Source organism: Trematomus bernacchii, unplaced genomic scaffold, assembly GCF_902827165.1.
Source record: "Trematomus bernacchii unplaced genomic scaffold, fTreBer1.1, whole genome shotgun sequence".
NCBI lineage: Eukaryota > Metazoa > Chordata > Actinopteri > Perciformes > Nototheniidae > Trematomus > Trematomus bernacchii.
In genome coordinates this window covers 4,582,164-4,608,481 of record NW_022987531.1, presented here as the reverse complement: position 1 = coordinate 4,608,481, position 26,318 = coordinate 4,582,164, and the positions used below count along the sequence as shown (strand labels likewise).

Here is a 26,318-nt window from a genome sequence, read left to right as displayed (position 1 = left end):
TGTGGAGGTTTCAGGCAACTTCTTCTGACATTCCTGACCAAAAACAAGTAACACATTGAGTTTTAAAAACTTTAATTTAAAGTTATACGTTCAAATGTGGGATTAAGGGTGCTCGTTTACTGAAACATGCCTGCTAGTTAATACTGTTAGGCTGGCCTCGCTAACGTTAGCTAAGGGAACAGACCTCCTGGTTTGACAGCTAGTTTAGACCAGGTTTACACTCACTGTTAGTGCGATGGAGAGTTCATTGGTGAAAGACAACCCACTGCTTTTACCTCTCAACAAGGAGAAAACTATTTATGACGGATTCATTACAGTCCAGGTAAGTGAATGCGTCAGTGCATTGTTCTTTCAACGACCCTACAACTCCAAACATCGTCGATTATTAGAATTCTAGGATTTCTAGCTATGAACAAATTACCATGTTGATACAAAATAACTGACAGGCGTTACATCAATGTCTACAAACTGCTGGTAAATTCGGCATATTGTAATAGTTCCTCACTTTGGAGAACATGTTTGTAGCAACCTTTAGCAAACTACGTTTACATTATGGGTACCAACTTCAAAAAAGTAAAATTTTAAAATACTTTTTATTTTCAGGTATTGTTAATGCCGAATTGAAGAAGTAATATAGTTTATTAAGATGTGGAAAAAGGTTGTGTTACACACTAAGTGCAGCTTTTAGAATAAGCAGCGAAACCTTAAATTGGAACATTTCTCACTGGAGTTCGGAAGGTCACGTGTTGCTTTTCTCGGTTCTCAGTATAAAGGTCATTAAAAATGCAGCTGGTTAACGTTTGCACACGACCCTCCTCAATTCAGCTCCGTTCTGTTGCCTGTCATGCTTTGATTATTCTCACAGGAACGAGACTTCAGATTGAGAATACTACTACCACCAGATCGTCAAGTTAAACAGGCCAGGTATAAATGATCATCTCACTTTCTCTTTACAAAAAACCTAGCATATGCATAGTGATGTTCCAACTATAAATACTTTTTTCTTGCAGGCTGCACTGCTGCTGGCAGTTAAAACACCTGTTGCATGGGTATGAGCACATAGTGAAGCAGGTAAACTCTACATACATCCCAAAATAATGAATAAAAACAGTTGTATTTTGCTGCAAAGTTAATCATAGTATTAATTTTAAAGGTCTCTCTGCTGGTTCTTATTGAAATCAGGCTTTGTGTTTTTAGTTTTATTGCCATGTCATTTAAGCCCCTTTGTGTTATCTGCATCATGCCTGGCTTCATACTTCTACTCCCTGTCAGCCACTCAGAAGCAGAACAAAATATATTTTTCACTGTTTAATTAACATCGCCTGGAAAATGTCCCTATTTGTTATGCTGCCCCTCAGGGTTATTTGGATGAGATTGATATTTCACCCCGGGCTGCAAAGTTCATTATTTTCACAGCCTTTAAGCTATCATTAATTATTAAAGCTGGTGGCAGCCCCCATTAATCACAAACACTGCGTTTGATTTGAATGGCTGGCTAGAGGAAGAAAAAAAGAATTGACACTGTCACTTCATTATCCTCCCATTCAAGGATGTCTCTTCTCTCTTGTTTGACTCCGCACAGAGGCAGCAGCAGTCGCCTGATCTTGTCACTTTCATTCTGGAGCTGAAGACCGTCTTGGTAAGGAGGAGAATGACACGGTCACTTTGACATTTGTTGCTTCATGAATAAGAAGCAAAAGGAAAGCTAGAGGCGCTATCAATAGCCTGATCTGGAGGTACCAAATACATGTTTGTTTTGTTAGATTAATGAAAAGTGTAAGAACCTATGTGCTCGCCACTAAACACTTGCATAAGACTTACTGGCCCTGCTTGGTGTATTCATGCTATTCGCTTTTAGTATAACGATGAAGTTGTGATATGATGTGCATAGTAATCAGGGATTAAAATAAGAAGCATCCTCTCTGTTGTTGCAGGAAGTGGGTCTGAAGAGCCGCCATGAGTGCCGCTCCATCCCGCCTCCACAGTATTACGCTCAGCTCATCTCTGAGATGGAGACCCTTGGGTGGGGCAAGTAAGTGACAAATACTAGCAGTGTTTAAAGGAGCATAAAGCCTCTGATCAGACAGAGTGTCACACAAACCGTGAACTCTTCGCTAGCTTATTTTAGTTTCCTTGAACCACTTATACGTCTTTTAAACAGATATTTCTGATGCGTAATCTTTCAATATAGTAGTTTTACTGATAGTTGCGAGTACTTGTTTGGCTTCTAGTGATGACTTAAGGTTATTTGACTGGTGGTTGATTAAAATAAGATGAAATAGTTTCCAAACTCATTCAATAAAAAAATAGGCTTTTACAATAGTCAAACAAATCAAAAGAGGCAAAGCTCAAATAAAATGATAAACAGATTTCTATCATCTTTCTTTCCAACACGCTGTGCAGACTACTGCTTCTACACAGCTTGCCCCTATCGGTGGCACTTGAAGGCTGGCGCTGTGGGAATTGTAGTCTTTTACAGTCCATTGACTACAGAGATCATTAGTAGGGTACAATATTATTTGACCATGACACAAAAACAAAAACTGGCTCTAACGGTACACTTTAAATGAATGAAAACAACTTATCTGAACCCACAAACACTCATTATCTCTCAGGCTGTTGTTTTCTGTTCGAATCATGGTAACTACGTAAGATCATAATGCTCCAAATATCCAGTAGGTAAATAATCATTGGGAATAAATGATTTAAAAATATTTATAAAGTTGGGCATCTTTTCTCTGTGTTTTTCTCAGTTTTTTCACTTTTTAGCGAAGCATTATCAGGGAGAAAAGAAATGAACTTGTCAGTAATTGAAAACAACTTCATAAACACACTGCTGTCTGATCAGGGCTTAACCCTCTACATGTCAGCTTACCTGTTTTGTTTGTGGCTAAAGTTACTGTTGTTTCCTCCAATGAGTCAAATTGCATTATGCTAAATCCTAAACAGTAGTCTGTGGTAATCAACTAGTGTTAACTAGTATATTTTTGTGTTTAGAACATGTGATGGAAAACTTACTAAATGTTAATAGTTGTTGAAATTGAAAAAATAGGTGAACCAAATTTTCCCTGTTTCATATTGAACTGAATATATTCTATATTTGTAAACGAGCAAGCTTTCTGAGGGCCCATTCCTTCCTCAAATGGCATCTGAATGAGGCGTTGGTGGTCCAGCTGCCATATTCTCACAATATCCTGTGTGGTTGACTGCCATTGGCCTGAGATATAACTTTCTACAATTGCACTGGTCGATGTTTGTCTGTTGTGTCGTTGTGTCACATACATTTTTTGGCGACTAAACCCACACACTTACCCATTTCGCTGATTTCAGATAGAAGCCACTAGCTTGACACAACTCTAGCACGGCGTCACCAGGTGTAAATAGGTTTTATAAACGGACCTACAGTAAGAATCAAATGACAAAAAGAGGTATTTTCTCCAAATGAACAACTATTTTTGTTTATCATGTTCCTATCCCCCCTTACATGGTCTCAGGATACTCTGAAAGACATTTACGTGCAGAACTGATGGAGCTTGTTTCACGTTGATATGGTTCTCAACTCTGTACTTTGCTTTTCTCTTTAGAAGCTACATGCTATACACCTCAGAGTTTCGGGGCCAGTTATTATTAAAAATGTACATTTTCTGAGACTTCTTTGACTTTTTGTTTACTTTCCCCAGAGGTGCGATTAACATAGTGTATACATAGCTAGAATCCTCTGGTGCCTTACAGAGCTATATGGAGCAGTCCTTGTTTTCCCCCCAGCAGTGATTGTAGCGCCAGCAAAAACACAGCTCCACATTAACAAATGGCTCTTAATGACTTCCTTATTTTTAGTTATTGAGTTACATTTAAATCCAGGTCACATTTAATAACTCTCACCCACGTGCAGCGACAGACCCGGCTAATACCGTCGTCTCCTCTCGTCAGCAGGGAAGGGGGGTGGTGGTGCTTCGTGGGAAGATATCTATTCTCCCCCAGCTCGGATTAAGCCTTGACTACTACACTCATTTTCCACTTTCCTATTAATGACCACGGCTACAATTATGATATTAGCAAAATGCAAATGGCTCTAATTGAAGACTCTCAGGTTTTAATAGGAGAAGGGGGAGGGGGGGTGAAGGTATGCTTTATGCTGAAAATGGGACCAACATAATTTTCAGTGTCGTGTTACGGTTAGCAGGCATTATACACAGTGGGCCTCAATCTCCAAAGCACTCGAGATTCGCTTAGCGTCTTAATTGGTATGGGCCGTGCTAATAGCCACCAGGGGTTTTCAGCTGTAATTCTGTCTGCTGATTGGCCCAGGTAAGTGAGTCTTCCTCTCTCTCCGCTCCCTCTCTGTGTGTCTCCATCCCCACGTTTGAAAGTGTGGTCATCTTAATTGGCTGAAGATGGCATACCATGTGTTAATTAATGGAAAATGAGGTCAAGTAGGTCAGCCGCCATCACTCGGTGGCCCTAAAACCGTGGCCCTGCACGCTATGGTGCTCATTACGGGCACAGCTGGCACTCATGTTCGCAGCCTCTTGGTGTACCTACCAAGGCTCCTCTTATCACAGTGTAACCACTCTGTCACAGTGTGTTTCTGCTCTTCTGAGGGCCAGGTACAGCAGCTCTCTGACAACGGGGCCACATAGGCCCGGAGCTGAGGGATTACATGCTATCATGGATTTTTTTTTTTGTGTCGTATTTATTTTCTTACATTATTAGGCCAGCTAAAATGACTACTGGGATGTAAATGCATTCTAATTTAGGATTGAGAGGTAATGTGCAGTTAGTAATGAGGTTGTCCTGGTTAGCACAGTTGGACTGCAAACCAGGCTTAACTAGCAAGGACAACGCCACAACAGTAGGTCAGTTAAAGATTTAATTAGAGGAGATATTGAGCACTGCTCAATGTAAGGAGTGAAGTAAGATGAGGGATCTCGTCCAATAGGCCCCCAGGAAGTACCTCTTATTAGACAAGAAGTATGCACCAGATTAAATGGAACGAGAAAAGGGTAGACAGGAAAAAGGATAAAGGGGTGTAAGAATGGAGGGATGAATAGATGAAGGGAAGGGAGGGATGAAGGCTCAAAGGGAGTTTGGGATGAATGGAGGAAGAGATGTAGGGAGGGAGGTAGGGATGAAGGGTCGAAAGGATGCAGAGAGAGAGGGAACGATGGATAAAAGGATGTAAGGAGGGAGGAAAATATGTAGGGAGGGGTTAAGGAATGTAGAGAGGTAGGGAAGAAGGTTTGTAGGGATAAGGAGATCTAGGAAAGTAGGGATGAATGGAAGTACAGAGGGAGGAAGGGATGGAGGAAAGTAGGGATAACGGTCAGTAGGGAAAGAGCAAGGGATGTAGGAAAGTAGGGATGCAAATATTTGGGTAAAGATGAGGTGAAAGGCTTGAGAGGTAAATCAGGCCGAATGTGTTATCCGGGTATAGGTTTTTTAGCAGCTGGTTAAAAGTGTTATGGAGGCGTGTCCCGGCTCCCCAATCAAGTTGATTAATATGTCTCTAGGTGTAATAAGATAAGTGCCTTTCTTCACTTGGTTTGCACATACAGTGCTTGTTCGTCGTGTCTTCTAATGTACCTTTGTATGCCATCTTACAAAGTTCTCGTGCAACACACCGCAGTGCATATGTGTTATTCTCACCGTTCATTAATCACTTTGTTGACACGCAAAGAAAAAAGAGAGAGACATGGGCACACACACCATCACAAATGTGTGTGGTGTGCACTGTCTGGAAGAAGCTTGCTTGGCTGAAGAGTTGCAAATGGGATGCTCTCATCAGTCTTCCCAGCAGGACGCCTCACTGTCACGCTGCTTCCATCATGGCAGCTCGTCCCTGCTATCCTGAGTGTAATACCTCAGAGTAGAGGAAATGGAAATGTGTGTTTAACTGAAACTGATGCAGTAAGTGAGAATACTTTCTTACTGCCTATACTACTTTTGATAGTTGGTCATCTCAATGTGCAGCGGTTTGTTTGTTGAAAAAGCAATGAGAGCTGCAAGATGATTAATGTTTAGCCAATAAGCAGCAGGGGCGGGATTAATGGCATTGACAAGCAGTTGTCAAGATTGTAGGCATGTCTTCTAAATAGTGTTGTATGAATGAGTCCTAAACCTGGAAATAAGTTAGCATTTTACAACCTATTCCCTTGTCTCTTTTTTTGATCGAGTTATTGTGAAAAAATCAAGGGAGCCCTTGTGATTCTAACTTCCAGGATGCCCTTCAAAAATATGTCTTCCACATTCTCCTCTTAAATTGGTTAGAAAGGAAGCAATATAATATATGCAGGTACTGTAGAGCAGTGAGTGGTATTCATATACTACCAGGTGGCTTTAAACATGTGTTATGATGTCTGGCTTTTTAAAACCTCCAAAAAAAACGTTGTATGTCAATTGGACACAACCGACTGCAAAAGTTACCTGCTGTGATTTACTCAGTGTCACGACTGAAATCGGAACAAAGAGAAACAGTGTTCTGCAACTAACAGCACTTCAGCTCAAACATTCAACTTCTCATTTATGGATTTGTTCATATGGCTGCTTGTCACTTCCTTCACTTGCACAGGTCTATTAACCGGTCATGCTTGACAGATTTGTGTATTTATTGCTGTTAGCAGTAATGGGTATTTTATAGGCCTGTACACTTTGTAAATGTGTACTGGAGGATATAAAAGTAACTTGGGTCTGCAAGAAGTTCTTTGCTGCAGCTAGATTATGTTGGCCTGGTTGGTTAGTGTGCTTGTTTGTGTGTGTTAACAGGAGCAGATAAAGCAATTTGTTTATAAAATCTTACTATGCCAATAGTTTTACAGATACGAAATGCGGAGGTCAAATTGAGCATGTAATAAAGTGACTCAAAAACATATTGAGATTATCATGATATAGAATGGTGCAGGAATAAGTCTGCGTTCACACCGGACGCGATGCGAATATTCGCTTCGCTCTAATCGCTTCGCTCTAATCGCTCCTATCGCATCGCTCTAAACGCTCAAGTTTCACCGCGGCTGTCAGCTGTGTTTACTCGCGTCATTCAAACAAGACGCGCTGGCTCGGGAGCTACAACTACAACAAAATGAACATATTTTACCGTGATTAAATTGTAATACACGTTTCTAAATGATGCCGAAGTAACAACATACTGATACCGGTTAGTAAAAACCATGAATTAATCAAGCGGCAAACTCTGGGGAAGAGCCGGGACGCCAATACGGAAGTGCCACAAACTGCAGTTCATATATTGGCCGATAGGCGATGACTGCAGAAAGGAGCAATTTCCATAGACCCCCATGTTAAAATGCCCAATTTCACAGCAGAAAAAAACATGTTTCTAGCCCTGGATGCAATAAATATTATTATGGATATAGTTAGATTCCACCTTCATGATTATGAATCTGTGAGTGAATTGTTTTCTAACGCGACCCTTTTATTTATATTAGGTCTTAAAGTATTTGCATAGATTAGGGCGTGGTCACTAACAGCAACTTGTCCACTCTGCTAGGCTACAACGTTAATTAGTTGTAGTTACTGTACTTGACCCTTTAGCCGTGTTCGTGGTGATTGTGCCTTTTAGGGAATATTGTTACAAATACCAGACAATTAAAATGTCGTGCTGTGCGCTTGAATGTACTAACAGAACTTCCAAGAAGTCTAAAATGATCATATTATACATGTTAACCCCGTTAGCAGGTGTTTGTGTGCTTGTTAGCTTAGCTTGTTATGTAGCTTATTAGCCAGCTAAGGACGTAACCCTTTATACATGTGTATATATATATATATAAAGACTTTTATAGTATATGGCTATGACGCCCATAATGCTAAACGGGAGCAAATGTTAAAAGGGGACCCAATTATCCCAGTGGTGGCCGCCGGAGCTAACGGAGCCGCAGGGGGCTAGCTCCAGCCGGCGTCCAGCTCCAGCCGGCGTCCCGGAGCCCCCGGGCGGTGGAGTCCGGCGTTATAACTGGAGATCAAGGAATGCAGCGAAACGCGGACTTGGTTCGCCTGCAGCCCGCTGTAGTATTAGCTAAATAAATTATGTTGAACAAGGCTTATTAAGCTGAACATCGCCACAATTGTTCTGCTATGTATCGGTACTTCTTTTATTTTATTAACGTGATGACAAGCATTAAGAATAACAAAAAATAGCAAATTCTCTTGCAGATTGTCTCGTTTGATTATGAATGTAACGTTTATATAGGGGAACTACACTGTTTTATCAAAACCAAAGTGCCACGCAGTAACTTGGTTTGCATGTATTTCATGTTAGCTTAGCTTCTTAGCCTGAGCTAGCTCTGTTTACTTCCAGTTCGGAGGCAGCAGGTCCCGCCTCGGTTCCGCCTCTTTGCCCTTATTTGGAGCAGGCGGGAGTTAGACTCTGACGTCACTGTCGAGCCGTTAGTGGCCGACTTCGCCTACTAAGGGCTTCTCGGCAACTCTGCAGAATCCTATGGGTGACGTCACGGACACTACGTCCATTTATATATACAGTCTATGGAATTAATGCTTGACAAGTCTGCAGACAAGACAGCAGGCGAAAAACCTTTTAAAATGCTTGTTTTCTGAATGAAGATCGAGTCGACCAGGCTAAGCTAACGTTGTATATGCTCCGTCCACACTCATAACAACGGCCTACAGACATAAATAAACCAGCGACTGTATTCGCCATGACACAGACAGTCTGTGGTTTGTACTTGTTTAACTTTTGTCCAGTTTCTGAACAGATATGAGGAGCTGTGAGCTCTGTGTGCTAACTGCTAACAGCTAACGGCTGATGTTTTCTGGTTGAACGTCAGTGACGGCAGGCTGAGATCCTCACCGCTGATAGGCTACCGCGAGATCGCGTCTCGCGAATATGACGCTAGAGTTGAAAAAATTGAACTTGAGCGTTTGTCGTGGCCCCCTTCAATCGCCTCAATCGCGCTGCGGAATTCACGTCCACCGCTTCTTGCTTGCCGTCGGAGCGAATTCGCATCTGTCCGCGTCTCTGCATTGACTTTACATGTAATCGCGCCGCCCCCAAACATCGCATCGCGTCCGGTGTGAACGCAGCATTAGAAACCCAGACATTCTGGTTCCCTCGTCTCAAATGTAAAGTTTTGTTTTATAGGTAGATGCCTGAAATAAGATCTGTGGTTACAAAAGCTTACAAAAATGTTTAATTTTGTTCGACTAAATTTGCAGGTAAATACAAAACAGCAGTTGCTACCAAACGACTAAATCAATCCTATTTTCTGCAATATTCTGAAATCCAAAGGAAAAGTCCCATTGGTTTTGTTTGAGGGACCCTTATCGATGCTAACTTTTTGGTATCAGCCTTCAAAATACATCATCACTGCACAATTATTTGGTGTGTTTATGTGTAAATGTAAGTGGGCACATGACTCTTCAGTACCGTTGCCCTTCGCCAGCGTTTATTTGCAAGTGCGTGAGCGAGTAGATGCTTTAATGAAACGGGGAACATTTGAAAACGGTCTCCCATCATTCCATCACTTCCCTAAGTGTGTGTGTGTCATCCCTGAGCACACTCCTCTCTAACACACTCCATAAATCCTCGGCAGATATACAGCCATGTCAGCCTCGGCACACAGCGTCCGTCGTAATGTACTGTAAATCTGGAGAGGCACTGTCCAAAGCCTTTGTCTCGGATCAGTCTTTGTTTCCAGTGGACTAGAGGAGGACTTGAGAGGGGGAGGATCTGGCTCTTTCATAGTGTGCTGAAGCAGCTGTAAATCTGACAGCAGTGTTGGTGCACGCCCGGGCCACATCAGTGTTTGTCCTCAGCCTCAAAAGGTTAGAATTAGCCAAGGAGGGAAAGGGTCTGATTTACAGGGCGCCTTAAGCTTGAAAATGTGAACCCACCGCAAGGTCACTGAGAGAAACATTAATCTACTGTTAGTTTTAAGTTGTGATGCTACTGTTGGTATGAAACTTTCTAATTTAAATGGTCAATTTGTCTGGGAATACTTCAATGTACCAGACAATTTCTGGTAAAATATTATCTGAGTTTGTTGTTGAGCTTATAGAATTACTGATAGTAAGGCTATATAAAGATTGTCATCACAAGGCATGTAGATTTATATTTTATTGAAAAGTAGGCCGTTAAAAAAAAACAAAAAAACAAGTCCAATCGATAGACTTTTGCAACATTTTTTTATAAATAAATATTATGGAAGCCTACGTTGTAACTGTGGACACAATACATTTCTATCAGGTTTAGGACTCAATATTATTGTTTAAAATAAATAAATGGAATAAAAAAACTTTTTGTAAATGTATATCTTTTTTTCATTGCTCCTGAAAGCCTATTTTTGTGCTTTTATGCCTACAAACCCAACATTTTCCTGTTAAATTATACACTTGTTACTGTGTAAAAGTTTCCCCAAAAATCATTTAGGCAATCAAGAGAGAAATATTATTATTTAAGGGTAGGCCACTCACCTATTAAGTATGATCAATAATTATAATAAAGAAAAAAAGGGTTTTTTGATTGTTGTGTAAGTGTAATACATTTGCTCAACTGTCCTTCTGCATTTTGTGAATACATGTGAAATTGCAGGTTAATTGTATTGCATCACACACCATTTTTCATTATCAGTCAGGTGAAGAGCGTAGAGAGTGCACCTACATTCCGTATGTTTGCTTACATTTTTATTAGTAAGCACAAAAAGCAGGTGTTATGTGGTGAAACAGAATCAAATTAATACCCTGAGCATCAGCACGATTGCTTTTGCTGTATTCCTACATTAGAGCATTAAAAAGGCACTTGCTGGAGGAGAATGCAAATAAGAATGTATAAAAGAAAAGCCTTGAATGCGGAGCTGTAGCCTGATGTAATGTCACCGCGTTGGTACCCGGAGTGATAAATCTAAAGGCAGAGTTGATGTCTCAATATTGCTCTCTGCTGCTGTGATTAATGGCGGATGATGGCTGCTGTCAATTTACAGTGTGCTCTACGCTTCTCTGTGAACGTACGCTGATTTATTGTGTTCGTGTCTTCAGGCTGCTCTTCATAGACACGGAGTTCCGAACGTTGAGACTGAAGGCGGAGGACTCCTCCAGAAGGCAGCACATTCTCAATATCAAACTCAAGTCTAAGGTACGACACACTCCCTGAGCGTACGGAAACACACACACACACAGTTCACTGTAAGGACTGGATGATTTTCACACTGAATTATTCATGATCAAATGGAATACTGTTGACCTACAGCCAATCCAAATCCAAATACAGGCTGACTTTACCGAACGCATATGGGACGTTCAATTTGCTGATAGCAAATCAGTGATTTACATCTGCGCCCCTAAATCTAGGTCAAACTGGAGAGGGTGTGGAGAGACATGATAACCCACTGTGACTGAGATGTAGCACAGATAAAACATCTCCACATAGACCCCAGCATGATGGAAAACCTTCATCTATGCATAGAGAAAAGCCAATACACCCACCACTCATCTGCATAGCTGCTGATTCTGCTCTCTGCTGAGAGAAGTACACAAAACCTTCACCTGCTGTAGGTACAAAAAGTAAATGTCGGCTGGGGAAATAGCAGAGCGTTTTGAAATGTTTGCATTTCACAGATCTCCAAAGTGTCAGATAAGAGGTGACAAAGTGTGTTTTATGATACATTGTCCTGAAAACAAATTATGATTTTTGTATTGAATTGTAGATTAATCTAGACTAGTCTTGGAGTGTCACTAGAATACTCCTCCACATTCTCAAAATCTGTATGAATAACATTTTTGTGAGAAAAAATTGCTCCTTGTGTTGCTACTAGTAACTGTTTTCAATAGGCTCAAGGATACCCACTAGGGCTATAAAGAGTTTACCAGCTCCTGTTCAAGCTGCACTACGTTTTTTTAACATGTTTGTGGTGAGATGCCTGAAATAAGATTTGTGGTTAATACAACCTTAAGAGATTTTTAGGTATTGTTCTATGACATCAAATACAACAAATAATAGACTCTGATGAATGACTGAAGCTTATATGTGTCCTAAAAATACTGGCTGCTTACAAGTGGCTAAAAGAGACTATTAAATGTTTTCACACCAAACATTAACCTCCTTTAGCTTAGCAGTGGAGATGCACAGCAATGGGACCGTGATGTATTTAGTTTATATCTCAACGGTATTTATTTGACTTCTGCCGATTGAATTTACGAAAACAATCAAAAATCATAAAAGCGGTGTTAATATGTGGAGATTATCCTGGTGAACAAAACGTCTCCAAATGATGAACATGCTTTTGCCAAAGATTATTTTCTGCAATATCCCATAAACCAATATAGAAATCGTGTGGAGGGACCCCTTGTAATTCTAAATTTCATTTCATTTCATTTCAAACCTTTATTTAACCAGGTAGGTCCCATTGAGATCATTGATCTCTTTTTCAAGGGAGACCAGCAGAACCTGCAAATTACGGGCAGGCCTACAAAAATACGTCATCCCGCTCTATTGTAAAAACAAATACTTCACTACTATTGAAACCGAATAATGAAGTTTAAGTACAGTCAGCAATAATGGCCAGAACTATAAAGTTATATTGACGTTTCACTTACTCATGTTGTGGTTAACGCAAGGGATTCATGTCTATCAACTTTGACAATAAGGAAAACCTCTTGTGACACAAGAGTGCATCTTCCATGGTCCTGTTTTCCCGTTTTGGGAATTTTACTATTTCGGTATCTGAAATTTTTCTTCAAATCTCTGTCAGGATTGAGCTTCTAGAAGCTGGCAGGATTGTTAGTATCTCACAGTGGGCCTGCATATTCTGGGCGTAGTGAGGTGGTGCTTAGCTAAGCCCAGATGATATCCACTGGGGACAAGGGAGGGTGGTGGGACCCCACTCTGTGTCCACCTGCCCACCTGGCCCACCTCACCCCTCTGGCACCCGGTAAAAATAGCTTAGAGTGCATTCCAGCTGCTTCCACCGGATCCAGCGCCAGGTCATCCCTCACCAGGCACAGCTAGGGGGGAGGCAGCACTGGCAGGGACACATAGAGACTGGGAGGCAGGGGAGGGAGAGAGGAAGAGCTCAGGGAAAGGACAGGAAGTAGCTTGATGTTGAAGGTGAACCGGGAGAAGAGATCTGGCACAGGTGTTCTGACCAAAGCTTCTTATAGAGGAACATGCTTCTGTAGGCCGGCCTGGAAGCAGTGTATCCGTTAGAATACAATTGTGCCGGTCAAGGTGACCGGTAAGATGTCAATTGACCGGACAAATGGGAAAACATCTGTCAAATATTATCTGTATTTGAGCTTGAAAATCATAGAAAAAGACATCATCGAGGCATGTAGATTAATATTTTATTTAAAAAACAATTTAAAAGAGATTCAAGCTTGCATAACCACCTAGAGCTGTCTGTAGTGTTATTTGTACACAAGCGCACTTGTGACGTGCACACTGTGGCTCGTTTTGAAGGATACGTTACCGCTGTCAATAACACTCTTGTATAACTAAACAATGTGACCATGTACGAGAGACGATAAAAAGTTCATATCCATAAAAATACAGACAGTTCAGTTTATTCATACGTTTTCATCAAAGCAATTTCATTATTGTAACGATATGGAATAAGGCAAAAAAAAGATGTGTGGCAAACAAACTTTTATGATACTTACATATTTTGTTCAGCAGAATAATATCTACATATGAACACCACTTTTTACAATTTTGAAGTGTAAATGCTAATTCTAGAAGTAAAAAGCTAACGTATTGCTACATGTACTGACATGTTCTTAGTCTGTATTAATCACAGACCATATTTTGGGAAACTAACCACATTTAAATGTCTATTGACTTTGAGACAAGGGAGCTTAAGTGCTAAAATGCTAACTTGTTTGGAACTTTCATAAAGATATAAGTAGGTTTAAGTAACATAATAAAGATGACTAGCACTAATAGCAAATACTAGACAGTCTTCAAGTAATAACCAAGAACAAACAAAGGCAGGCTTCTCATAAAGGCCAGACATACAGTACAGCAACAAGGAGCGGTGGAGTTACCTCTCATTGTTACGTAATACAGAAGCAGCTCTCTAACGGTCCTGTCTTCTCCACCCTTAGCACCCTGTGGAGGCTCCTGAATGCTCTGCTGACCTGCCAGTGCCTCTGGCCATGACATGGACACCACAGGTATGTGCAATGATACAGTGTCAACAGTAACTATTTATCCATCCCTCAATTTGTTTGACAAAGTAAATGGTTAGCAAGCAGTGTTGAAGGTAACTAAGTACTGTACTCAAGTACTATTTTGACCAACTTGTACTTTACTTGAGCATATGTATTTTGTGCTACTTATACTCCTACTCCATTACATTTCAAATATTGTGCTGTTTACATCAGGCTTACACATAAAAACACATGATAACTGAGACAAGGGAACCGGACATGGTAAAAAGCAAAGTTATTTCTGCGTTTAAGGACTTACTGCAACACTTTATTTATAAATAGTCAGCCAACCCGTCCTCAATTATCCTTTATGTACTGTATAGATCATGTCAGTAAATAAAAAAAGCCAAACTCAATCATCGTCACTTCTTGAGATCTCTTTGTGCTAAACCTCCGAGCCTCGCATTAGGAAAAGGTTGATGTTTCCATCTAATAGTTGTAATGTGAGCTCAAACTGTGATTAAGGGCCACATCAATACACTTGACTCATCCTGGTGCATGATTGGACAAAACACTTGTCTTCTGTAATAAGACGTTTTATTCCCGCCCCTCAAATTGAGTCCACTGTAATTGTCATGAATGTGTTTTGATGTGAAACCAGCTGTGGGCTCTTTGTATCTCTTTGCTTCCTCGTTATTGTTGTTTGCCGTCTCGCTTCTTTCACTCTGCCTCTGCTTTTCATCTCTGTCACTGCCTCTGAGTCTGTGTCAGACAAACACGTCTTTTTTTTATTTATTTTTTTGCTGTACTTTTTTTTTTCCAGTCACACCAGTCGCTCTGGCCATCATAACAAGTACTCTCAGTGGACAGGCTTACTAGTGTTTTAAGTATGTGTGTGCGTGCGTGCGTTGAGTGAAAGTGTAGGCAAAAATGAAAGCCAACATTGAGAACAATTATTTAAGCAGAGAGGTGTGTGTGAGTGTGTGTGTGTGTGTGTGTCATTGAGCTGATACATGGCAGGCGTACAGTGAGGACCAGCTTAGAACAGCGCTGCCGTATGGAGCCTGTCTGCCTGCTGCGCCGTTGATGGATCTCTCCCACCTTGCAACATGAAGTGTGTGTGTGTGTGTGTGTGTGTGTGTGTGTGTGTGTGTGTGTGTGTGTGTGTGTGTGTGTGTGTGTGTGTGTGTGTGTGTGTGTGTGTGTGTGTGTGTGTGTGTGTGTGTGTGTGTGTGTGTGTGTGTGTGTGTGTGTGTGTGTGTGTGTGTGTTGTGTGTGTGTGTGTGGTGTGTGTGTGGTGTGTGTGTGTGTGTGTGTGTGTGTGTGGTGTGTGTGTGTGTGTGTGTGTGTGTGTGTGTGTGTGTGTGTGTGTGTGTGTGTGTGTGTGTGTGTGTGTGTGTGTGTGTGTGGCGGGGGAAGGCCCTGTCTGTCGGCAGTCCTGACATGTTCATTTGAATGAGTAATTATTGCCTGCTCTGTTGCAGGGCCAAGACATGCCACTCAGTGCATTTGTGTGGAACTTGAATTGGAAGAGAAATAAACCTGTGTGTTTGTCTGTCTATGTGTTTAGTTTGTGTCCTTTGTGCTAGGAGACTACACCAAGGTGGTTTTTAACAACCAAAACAGGGTTCTGTGTGAATAAGACGCTGGATGGACACCAGGGCTACAGTTAAATGCAAATTGTAGCCTGACTCAAAGTCCTGCCTGTTTGTTCAAATATATAGATTCTATATTTGTTTTCACAATACATTTGAATTATTTGTTTAAATCACAGCTGATACCTCAGTTATGAAAAAGCCAGTCATGAGCTTAAAACCATATTTTTTGGTGATCATGGCCATGGGGTGCTATAGTACTTTAGTTTGTGTGATTACATTTGTAAAGCTGTAACTAGTTAGAATTAGTTATGGTTAGTAATAGTTAGACTGAATATTGATCTAATTTGTCATTACTTATTGTTTTTTAATTGAATTATTCAATCAATTGTATAAGCACTTGAAAGAGTCAGCAAATACCCCATTGGTGAATCTCTGAAGCTTTTATGATTTTTATGCTTTTGCTATCATGTGACTAAATAAGACAATTAAACGTCATCATGCCGCACATTAGCCGCCTTTAGCTTAGCGGTGGTGAAGTGAAGTCATTCAACTGTTAGTTACTTCCTTCATTGCCTTACATTAGCATTTCACTTTATTTACACTAAAACATTGAAAAAGGCGTGTTGATATGTGGAGATTACCCTGCTGAGCCAAAGGTGTTACTCTTCTGCATTTACTGACATACTATAATGCTGTATTCACATGATACGCGGTGAAACGGCTCTGCGCTGCCGTTGTGTTTCTATGAGTGTTGCCGCCCGACTGGCGGAAGTGCTACCTTTGCTGTTGATCACTGCTCGAAACTGTTGCAGAGCGCTGCACTAAAAGTTACAATTATTTGAACTCTGACTTTGTGCTGCTCACCTTTCAACGCGGTACCAATCAGGTAACAGCCCAAAGAAGGGCCATAAGCTAGAAGGGTATGTCATCATGGAAACACAACCTAACTAGCTGTTGACTCGTGGTGAACAAAGGGCAAATTGTGTATCATTTGAATGCCGCTTGAGAGTTGATTAGTGATCTACTACGAAATGGCCAGATTAGGTGTTATCTTGTGATTTCAAACCCAAGGGTATTCTATAAATACATTCCATTCTATAGTGCAATGTCGATGATGTAAATAAGAGGGAAGCCTGCCTGCCTTTTTTAAGCGCAATTAAGGTCAGCCAGAGATGGCATAAATAGATAAAGAGTACTGATTGAGGATCAGATCTCAGCTCAGATTCAGTGTCTTTCATACTTTCTTACAGCTTTCTGCTCTCACATGTTCTTCTCAAAGATACAGCAGGAATTAAATTACCAGCTCTTTTTATTTTTTCTTCTTTCTGAACTGGGCCGAGCATAGTTATCCTGAGCTGTAACCGTAATCATGCCACTGGCATTAATTGGGCTGTAATTGCCGAGGCTCTCAGCACCTGGACGATGCTTAATTGTGTGCACTGTGCTGGCACAATGACCCATAATTTTTGGTTCATTTTACCCACTAATTTTTTCTCTCTCATTCCATCTGTATTGGTCTCTGACACCTCTATCAGCCTCCCTTTCTCTCCTCTAAGTGTGAGAGTGTGTGTGTGTGTGTCTGTGTGTGTGTATGTGTGTGTGTGTGTGTGTGTGTGTGTGTGTGTGTGTGTCACAATGTTTGTGTGCTCAAAGTTGTTACCGTTTTAACCAACCTGCCAATTGATATATGCACTTTCAGTTCACTCCAGTTTCCCTGTGAAAAATAGTATTTTATAGTTTTAAGTGTTGACTTATTAAAGTTACTTGTTTTGTCCGACCAATCCAAAGTCGAATAACTACAAGTGCTTAGTTTACTACCAGACAATCAATGAAAATTAGGGGAAGCAGGAAGCAGTGACTGTAGCACAACCATTAACATACACCTGCAAAAAAAAAAACTACAGACATTCCCAGCAGCCTCAGCTGTACAGTCCTTTGTGTGCAGTTCTGATTAGCAGAAGCATGCTAATATTTTAATGAAAGATGGGGAAAGTGGAAAACGTTATGCCTGTTTAGCATCAGCATGTTATCATTGTCATTCAGAGTATGTTAGTGTGCTAATGTTAGCATTTGACTTAGAGTACAGTCTTAAGCTGTGTGTCCACAAAGCATCCTTTTCAGGCTGAGCCTCATATCAGTGTTTTATCTACGGTATCTTGACAGCGTATCACTGCTTCTGTATGACAGACTAGCTTCGCCTCTAGATTATTTATGCTATATATTTGTTTGAAAATGTTTCACCATGAACACCAACCAGAAGTTTGTTTGAATGAGCTTCACTGTGCAGTCCGACAGCTTTAGAGTGAGGAGGATAATGTGTATAGGGCAATAAAAGTTCAACTCTTACAGGCAGCAACTATCAGAAGAAAGAGTCCTGGACTGGGCCGTTTGAAGAACTTCCTCCTTAACCCTTAAAGTTCTACACTTCTTTTGCATTGTGTGGAGTTCTAACAGGCTCGGACGAATTAGCTGGAGGCGGTCAGAGTACAATGCAGAATAACTTAATTTCACCAACAACACTAAACAGTCCAAGCAGACCCTGAGATCATACTGCTAAGCAACAGTTGTATAAACATATTTATAGCTAAAGCACTCTTAATTCTCGTCAGTGTACCTTGGTGAAGGACCAACCTCTTTGATATACACTTTATGTGCATATATGTTCTAATAGTGGTGCCCTCATTCACTCATCTCTGCAGTTAGTTAGGCCTTGTTTTTTTCAAACTAGTTCACATCCATTCTACTCTTAACAGATACAACATTGAAAATATTAGGTTACTTACAACTACATTGTATAACACAGCATTTCATACAAAGTATCAACAACACAACATCCAGGGTCCACCGCCTTTGCTCCAACAAACAAATTCAAAAAAGACGCCATCACTCAGAAACAGCCGCTATGCGGACTCAGGCCTTTTAAAGGCTTTTTCTTCAAACAAGAAAAAACATGTTAATTATTCAGCTTTATATCTGTTTGTAGGCAATTCCATTTCTTACTATGGACAGGCTAACTGTTCCCCTTGCTTCCAGAAATTACATCTGCTGTTTGGACACGGTTTTGTTCGGTAACAATAAAGAACCAGTAGTCTAACAGAAGCTTTAGGATACATCTGGTTTCTCTTAAAAATAAATGTGCTTTTTCTGATCTTCTTTTCATCAAGAGCACTCTGGAGCAGCTCCACAGTCAGTTCCTGCTGCTCTTGGAGTCCCTGACTGAGTTCTGGGATGTCCTGGATGAGATTGACAGTAAGACGTGGATTCTGGAGCCGGAGAAACCCAGCCGCTCCGACACCATGAGGCGGATCGCCATCGGTACACTTTATGTTTAACTTGAGTTTTCATACTGATCATGCAACTATATATATATACAGTTCATTCAATAGAAAATACATACATAGTAAATGATACATCCCGTCTGTGTGCAGGAAACAACACATCCATCAAGGTGGAGGTGGATCCCAGACACCCAAAGATGCTGCCAGAGTGCTGCCTGCTGGGAGCCGAGCATGGTGGGTAGTCAAACCCCAGAGACATGGCCACACTTGAAAGTTTGTTTTCCGGCACAAGAAGTGTATCTGCACTATTACACACTCAAAGCTGACACACCTTATTAGGGCGTGTGAAATCCTCTCCTTATTATAACACAGGTAGCATGAGGTTTAGGAATACATTGTTTACTAAAGTCCTTGCATGTGACACATACAGATTACACCAAATGTATATTCATTTATTTCTTTCATTTTTTTTATATCAAATGACACATTAGAAAGAAACGTGTGATTCCTGGAAGTCTATCAAAGTCATTTCGAAAGTGTTGCCTACATTTCTTATTAACACTAAAAAAGTATATTGACAACTAGGATCTTATAACTGAAAGGGGCATTTTTGTCCCTTTTGTGTAAATAAGTCACTTGCAATCATGACAATTTGTTAAAGAGGCCTATTCTGCTTTTTGGGGTTTGGTGCATGTAAATGGTCTGCAAAGGCTCAAATCCCTGTGTTCTCTCCCACACACCCCCTCCCTCCCACCCTGCCTGAAAGGCCTCCATTGGACTCCTTTGTTTACTTCCAGAACATAATGACATCACTATGTTCTCTTGGCTAGTGCTCCAACACATTGTACATGTTATGCTAAGAGGCGGGACATTTCCGACACATCTCTTAAAAAGAATGTAAACATGTTTGCATAATATGTCCTCTTTAATCTACCTTAATTCCCCCCAAATGTTTTATCTACATCACATTTTACAAAAAACCCAGAAGCAGCAAATTCTCACATAGGTAGTTGCTTGTTTTGGCAAGTTAAACAATAATCTAAATCATACACTAATCATTTGATTGATTAATTCCTAAACAACTAATGGGAATAACTGTGTCCTGAGACTCTTCATCAGATGCCTGTTTTTATAAAAGAATCGGCCAGCCTAGGATCATCCCAGGCAATAAAGTGCAGATTCAGCTCGCCATTACCCAGATCAGATGGTCTGGACTCCAACCAGACTGCTCGTGTTGCCTGTTGTCTGTCTTCGTGTCAGAAGACTTTGCCACAATGTTTTCATTCCCGCCACGCCGACACCGGAGTCAGCCTGCGAGCTCCGGCTTTCTATTTAAGTCCCCGTCAATTGTCGTCCATTGTTTCTGTAAACCCAAGGTCACGCAACTCCTAGCCTGTTGCCTAGCAATGCAACTCAAAAGATATTAAACAGATACACACTTCAGCCGGCAAGACGGGAGGCAGGCGGAGACCCTCAAATACGAGGGGTCGCGCACAATATTGCTTTTTGTATGTAGGAATAGCAAATAGTGAAAGTGATGAGTGCTGCACGGAGACAAAGCTCCCCGTGGAACAGAGGCACGACGATGGTTCAGATGTGACGGCGCTGGCGGCCTGTTGTCTAATAACAGAGGGCCAGAGTATGCAGAGTGAGGTTTTTTTAAGGCAGTCGTAATTTTCGGAGGGCTTATATACAATAAAAACGGAATCCGCAGGTGCTTGAAATCAAATTTCAAGGCTTTTATTAGTATTACCGTTTACGTTCTACACCAAATAAAACCCTTCTCCTTGTTGCAGTGGTGACTCCGCTGAGGAACAAGCTGAACGCCAACATGCACCTGTGGTAAGGGTTCTGTCTTTACAAGCATTTTGTACTACGTTCTATATCATTCAATTCATTAGATTTATTGTCTTTCAGAATAACTTTTGCTAGATAATGTAATGATCACATTATTATTTACTAAACCTGTACGATTTGGACTTTTGCTTTTGCTCGGTTTTATTGGGTTTAAGATATATAAGGAAGTGATTACTTTTGCATAGTTATTCTCATTTTGATTGAAAATATATTTAGAGGCCCTTCTATGCTTTTGTGGGCTTTCCCTTTCCTGTAGTGTGTTATATAGGTTTTTGTGTATTTAAATGGTCTGCAAAGGCTAAAATCCCAAATGTCCCTCAAGAGAGTTTCTCTCCCACACACTCCCCATTGGACTCCTTTGTTTACTTCAGGAACATAATGACATCACTATGTAACACTCACGCTTCTTGTGGCTAGCGCTTGAACACATTGTACTTGATAGGCTAAGGGGCGGGACATCTCTAAGCGGTTGACCAATCACAACAGAGCCGGCCAGCTAACCAATCGGAGCAGACTGGGCTCTGGTTTCAGACAGAGGGTGAAAAAAGGTGCTGCAGAAAAATAAAGAGCTTTTTGAACATTAAAGCCTGGAGACATGTCATAGAGGAGACACGAAATAGAGAATATGAACCTGGAATCTTGAATAATAGCGCCCCTTTAAAGGGAACATGGTGTGTTTCTCAAAGAGAATCTGTACCAAACAAATACGTTGAGGATCCACTTCAGAAAAATACAAAATGCTGCAGCTCTCTTTGAGTCCTTCATATCTACAGGTACTGTAGGACTACGTTGATGTGTTCCCAAGGACAATAGAACATCTATTTTTATTCCTGGTCATGCTCCATGGTGAACAAAAAACTGTGCTTAAATGGGCAAGAGGAAAGCACACATTAGCTGTTAGCAGCCGGTGGGTAGCACAGTACTGCTTGGCTAAATAATGGAGCTAAATAATAATAATACATTTAATTTATATAGCGCTTTTCAAGTCTCAAAGTCGCTTAAATGCTATGCTAACGTGAACAATCAAGGTTCTATCGAGTTATTATGATATGGTAAAGCCCTATTCAGTCAATGTGAGAATTGGGCATGGGTACATTCTAAGTTATCATGTTGTGTCCAAAAGTAATCTTCTAAAATCATTATAAAATAGATATTAAAGAGGAATTTATTACCTTTTTTAACAAAAAAAACAGTATGCCAATGTTAAAAATAAGAGTATCATAAAGCACTCGATGGTTTTCAATGTTTTTTACTGTTTTTTTTATCTATTCCAGAGTTAAGCATCCTGGAATATTATTGGTATTGACTACATTTCTAGAATTGCGAAATACTAAAGTCCCACACCTATGATTATCATGGAAAAAACCCACACAGCTACAGTACTCTTCAGTTTAAAGTAAAGCACATATTTTAACTCTCACCACAGGGTTTAACATTTGCCTCTCTGCATGACACGTCTGAGGAAAATCTCCTCCACTGCTGTTCAGTTTGAATCAGCTTTAGCTTTTTTCCCTTTCTTTTTTTATACCAATGGTGAAAGTCTCCTAATCATCCCCCAGTGTCTTTGCAGGCTCATTTGCATGTGGTTAATTAGTGTGTGAAGGAGCTGTCTGTGGTCTCTGGCAGGAACCCGGACTCCAGCGTCTTGCACAACCTCCGGGATGTTTTGGAGATCGAATTCCCGTCACCTGCCACCCACGAAAAATCTGTACGTGACACAGTTGCCCCCTTTCCATTTCAAACATGTCCGTTCCCATCACGATTACCTTCAAGCGAGTGTGTTTATGTGTGTGTGTATCCTCCAGTTTGTGCGTCGGTTTGAGCTCCGAGTTATAAGGGGGCGGACATACGATACTGCCTATTTTTCTGTTCATTTCCATATTTTTTCTCTCTGTGTTGTTGTTCCATGAGGTGGGCACAAATTCTCCTTTAATTGGGTTGTTTACAGAAAAGATCATTAGAATAACAAAGATGGCAGAATTCTCGGCACTATCAAATCACTTTAATCACGCAAAAAGCATTTATCTCTCTGTTTCTGAGGCTCGGGCTCCCCCCCTCCCCTCTACGTGGAAGGGGTTTAAAGGGCGCCGTGTTTATCTGCTGTCGCCGCGGTGATTAATGCTTAGGCTTCATTAACATTCAGAGGAGTGCAAAAAAGTTGGGTTGACCAGATGTTGATTTATTTTTTATACCTGCCATCCTCTCTTAATGGATAGCTCCAGAAAAACAGGAGCTTCTCATTATGCCAAAATGCAAACGAGGCGGAGAGAAAAGTGTGTGTGTGTGTGAGGGGGGGATTCGGGGTGTTACAGGGTGATGTTAGCACTGCAGTTTTAACTAGACGCTTGTTTAACACTAAGTGGTTACAGAGGACCTGCCCATATCTTAAGCATCTGTAATGTATGTGAGAAATCACGCTGTGTATTTATTAATTTGTGTGTGTGTGTGTGTGTGTGTGTGTGTGTGTGTGTGTGTGTGTGTGTGTGTGTGTGTGTGTGTGTGTGTAGAGCTTCAGTGTGGAGTGTGGGATCTGTTACTCCTATCGTCTTGAAGATGCGATCCCTGATCAGGTGTGCAATGACCCTCGCTGCGGCCAGCCATTTCACCAGGCCTGTCTTTACGAGGTATGGAGACACACTCACCAAACACACACACACACACACACACACACACACACACACACACACACACACACGACTGTGAGGAGCATCTACTGATTACATAGTTCATGGTTCTAAAAAACTGAAGGTTATGTAAGTGAATAGACAGGTGTCATTCTTAATGTTTCAGTTGAGAATGATAAAGTTAAACACAGGCTTTATGGATAATTAAGATAAAAAAAGATGAATTCCAGTGATGAATTATTCCCCTCCATGAAGTTTGGGGGCTCAGAATAGAATAGTGAAAACATCCAAGCAGCAGAAGCGGAGATATTCTGACATTCAGTGGTATGGTATGTCAAAAAAAAGTATATTGAAGAATATGTAAAAAGTCATAGTATAAAAAAAGTATCAAAAAATGTATTGTATTTCATTTAAAAAATATCAGGGAAAAGTCATTGTATATTATGTCGAAAAAAAGTCAGTGTAGCATCTCGAAAAAGATTTAATAAAACATGACATACAGTAGTATGTCAAAAAATATAAAGAAATTGTCATAGAAAATTATGTCATAATAATGTAAAAAAAACTCAGTATAGTGTGTTAAAGGTCCCATGTCATGCTTTTCTGGTTATTACCCGTCCCCTTGTGTGTTATGTAGCTTTTTCTGCATGTAAACGGTCTGCAGAGTCACAAACCCTCAAAGTACACCCTGTAGCGAGTAAAACTCTAATACAGAAAAGACCTGTCTATGCTGCCCCAGAACGCCTCGTTGGACATTTCTCTTTTTCCATTGTTTTCTTCTTGGGTATAGTGACGTATTTGGGTATAGTGACGTAACGTAACGTAATGGACCAATCCGCGGAGCCGTTACGTTTGGACCAATCCGCGGACTTCCTCACACACACACACTCGGCGGGACGTTGCGAGGCTCGCTGCTGCGAGGAGCGGACAGTGTGAGCTGGCTCACTGGTGTGGGGTCGGCGAGACAGCGAGACACTGCGAAACTCAGCCTGAGCACACACACAAACTCCCAGCTAGGCTGTGGGGGTGTGTGTGTTTCGGGCTGGGTCTCGCTGTCTCGCAGACGGCCACTGGGCTCACAGGGAGGGGGGGGGCAGGAGCTCCAACAAGCCGTTTAGGACAGAGAGTGAATACACATACTATACAGAGATGCTGTATGAGAAACCAATGTGAGTTTGGAAAATTGCACAATATAAATCTATTTTAGTATACCTCAACAATGGAATTATGATCAGTAGAAATGGCCATGACATGGGACCTTTACATATATCATGATATACAGTATATTGTAATAATATTTGATGAAAAGATCATAGTATAGAAACTTGAAAAAATAATAGTAGTTAAGCATGTGGAAACAAATCTGAATATAGTATGTGGAAAAATGTGGCAATTTCATAACATTATGTTGTAAATGTCAAGTGTTGAATTTGGATAATAAGTCATAGTATAGTATTTAAAACATATTTATAAAAATAGTCCATTATAGTATGTTGAAAAGAATGTCATAGTATAGTATGTCAAAATATTTGTAAAAAATACATGGTATTGTATGTCGATAAACATAAAAAGGTCATAGTATGTTTAAAAAAGTTTTAATAAAAGGTCATAGTACAGTTATTGAAAAACATGAAAAAAGTCATAGTATGTCAAAATATTGTGTTAAAAGTCATAGTATTTTGAAAAACATAATAGTATTGTATGTGCAAAGAGTCATATACCGTATATCGATAAAAAAACTCAGTGTGGTGAAAATATTAAGATATATCTATTGTAAGAAAATTAGCAAAGGGGATAGTATAGTATGTTGAAAACATAAAGAATACAAATTATTGTTCATTGTTAGAAAATCTTTTAAAAAAATCATAGAATAGTATGTCCAGAAACTCAGCTTTGCAAGCATAGATTTAACTTTTGTTTCTTAGAGAAACACATAATTCCATAATCTTTGACTCAATGATTGGACATAACCCGAACTCATTTGTGAAAAATAATTTATTCGATCCAATAGTTGTGAAAAAAAAGAAATGTTTTCAATTGCAACAAGATGTGTTTTTATTCTGGAAGAATTATACAATACTGATAATACATTCAATAGTTTTGCTTTTCAGCCTTAATACAACCACAGATTATTTCATTAAGAGCCCATTTGAACAAACTTAATGTACCATAATGTTAAAGTGAGCCAGGTGGAGGATTTCTGTCACAGCATTGGTCCTTCTCAGGTTTGCTACAAATCTTTTAAGTGTTTTAAAAACTGTATTGTTATCTCTGATACCGATAGCACCGTTTTTTTCAGGCACTCGGAGGTAAGGAGAAGGATTATTAAAGGTGGAGCACTGCTGAGGACACAGGAAATGAGCTCCAACTGCCTGAGCAGGGACTACTTTGTTGAAATACTGTGTATAGAGTGGTGCAGTGACCCTAAAGTTAGCATCTTCCTGGTTCCCTTCACCAAAATCAATGGGGATTAAAAAAATACAATCTGTGGCAAACAAACATCTTCGATAAGGATAACCTCCACATATTAACACAGCTTTTATAAGCATAAATACGATAACCAGATTTTAAAATACTAACATCAGGATACGAACAGACTACATGACGTGGCTGCGCTGATTCACTTGTTCGCTATTTAAGACACGTAAAGCTTCATCAGTGTCGTATTTATTGGCTTATTTTATGTCGTTGAACAAAATGTACTAACCACAGATCTTAATTCTGCAATGTAACCAAAGCCCAACAATAAAAACCCAACCAAGACATGTAAACTTGGGAGTGCTAAAATGCTAACTCATTTCCAGGTTTAGCTCCTGCACCACTCTATTCACTTAGACGCAGCATACAGACGT

At 40.4% G+C, this 26,318-nt stretch overlaps 1 protein-coding gene across 2 annotated transcripts in view; it reads left to right on the top strand.

Moving 5' to 3' along the window:
* fancl (FA complementation group L) overlaps positions 1-26,318 on the top strand; it is a 27,606-nt gene continuing 1,288 nt past the window's right edge. The window contains exons 1-12 of one of the 2 annotated variants that reach the window (XM_034122281.1): positions 1-322; positions 866-924; positions 1,011-1,071; positions 1,583-1,639; positions 1,935-2,032; positions 11,002-11,098; positions 14,065-14,133; positions 18,872-19,022; positions 19,136-19,219; positions 20,782-20,827; positions 22,469-22,550; positions 23,350-23,466. In XM_034122281.1, coding sequence (XP_033978172.1) covers positions 236-322; positions 866-924; positions 1,011-1,071; positions 1,583-1,639; positions 1,935-2,032; positions 11,002-11,098; positions 14,065-14,133; positions 18,872-19,022; positions 19,136-19,219; positions 20,782-20,827; positions 22,469-22,550; positions 23,350-23,466 — 1,008 coding nt within the window. In that variant the 5' untranslated portion in view covers positions 1-235. Of the gene's footprint in view, positions 323-865; positions 925-1,010; positions 1,072-1,582; positions 1,640-1,934; positions 2,033-11,001; positions 11,099-14,064; positions 14,134-18,871; positions 19,023-19,135; positions 19,220-20,781; positions 20,828-22,445; positions 22,551-23,349; positions 23,467-26,318 lie in introns of both variants that reach the window. The other variant, XM_034122287.1, reaches the window with a different exon arrangement.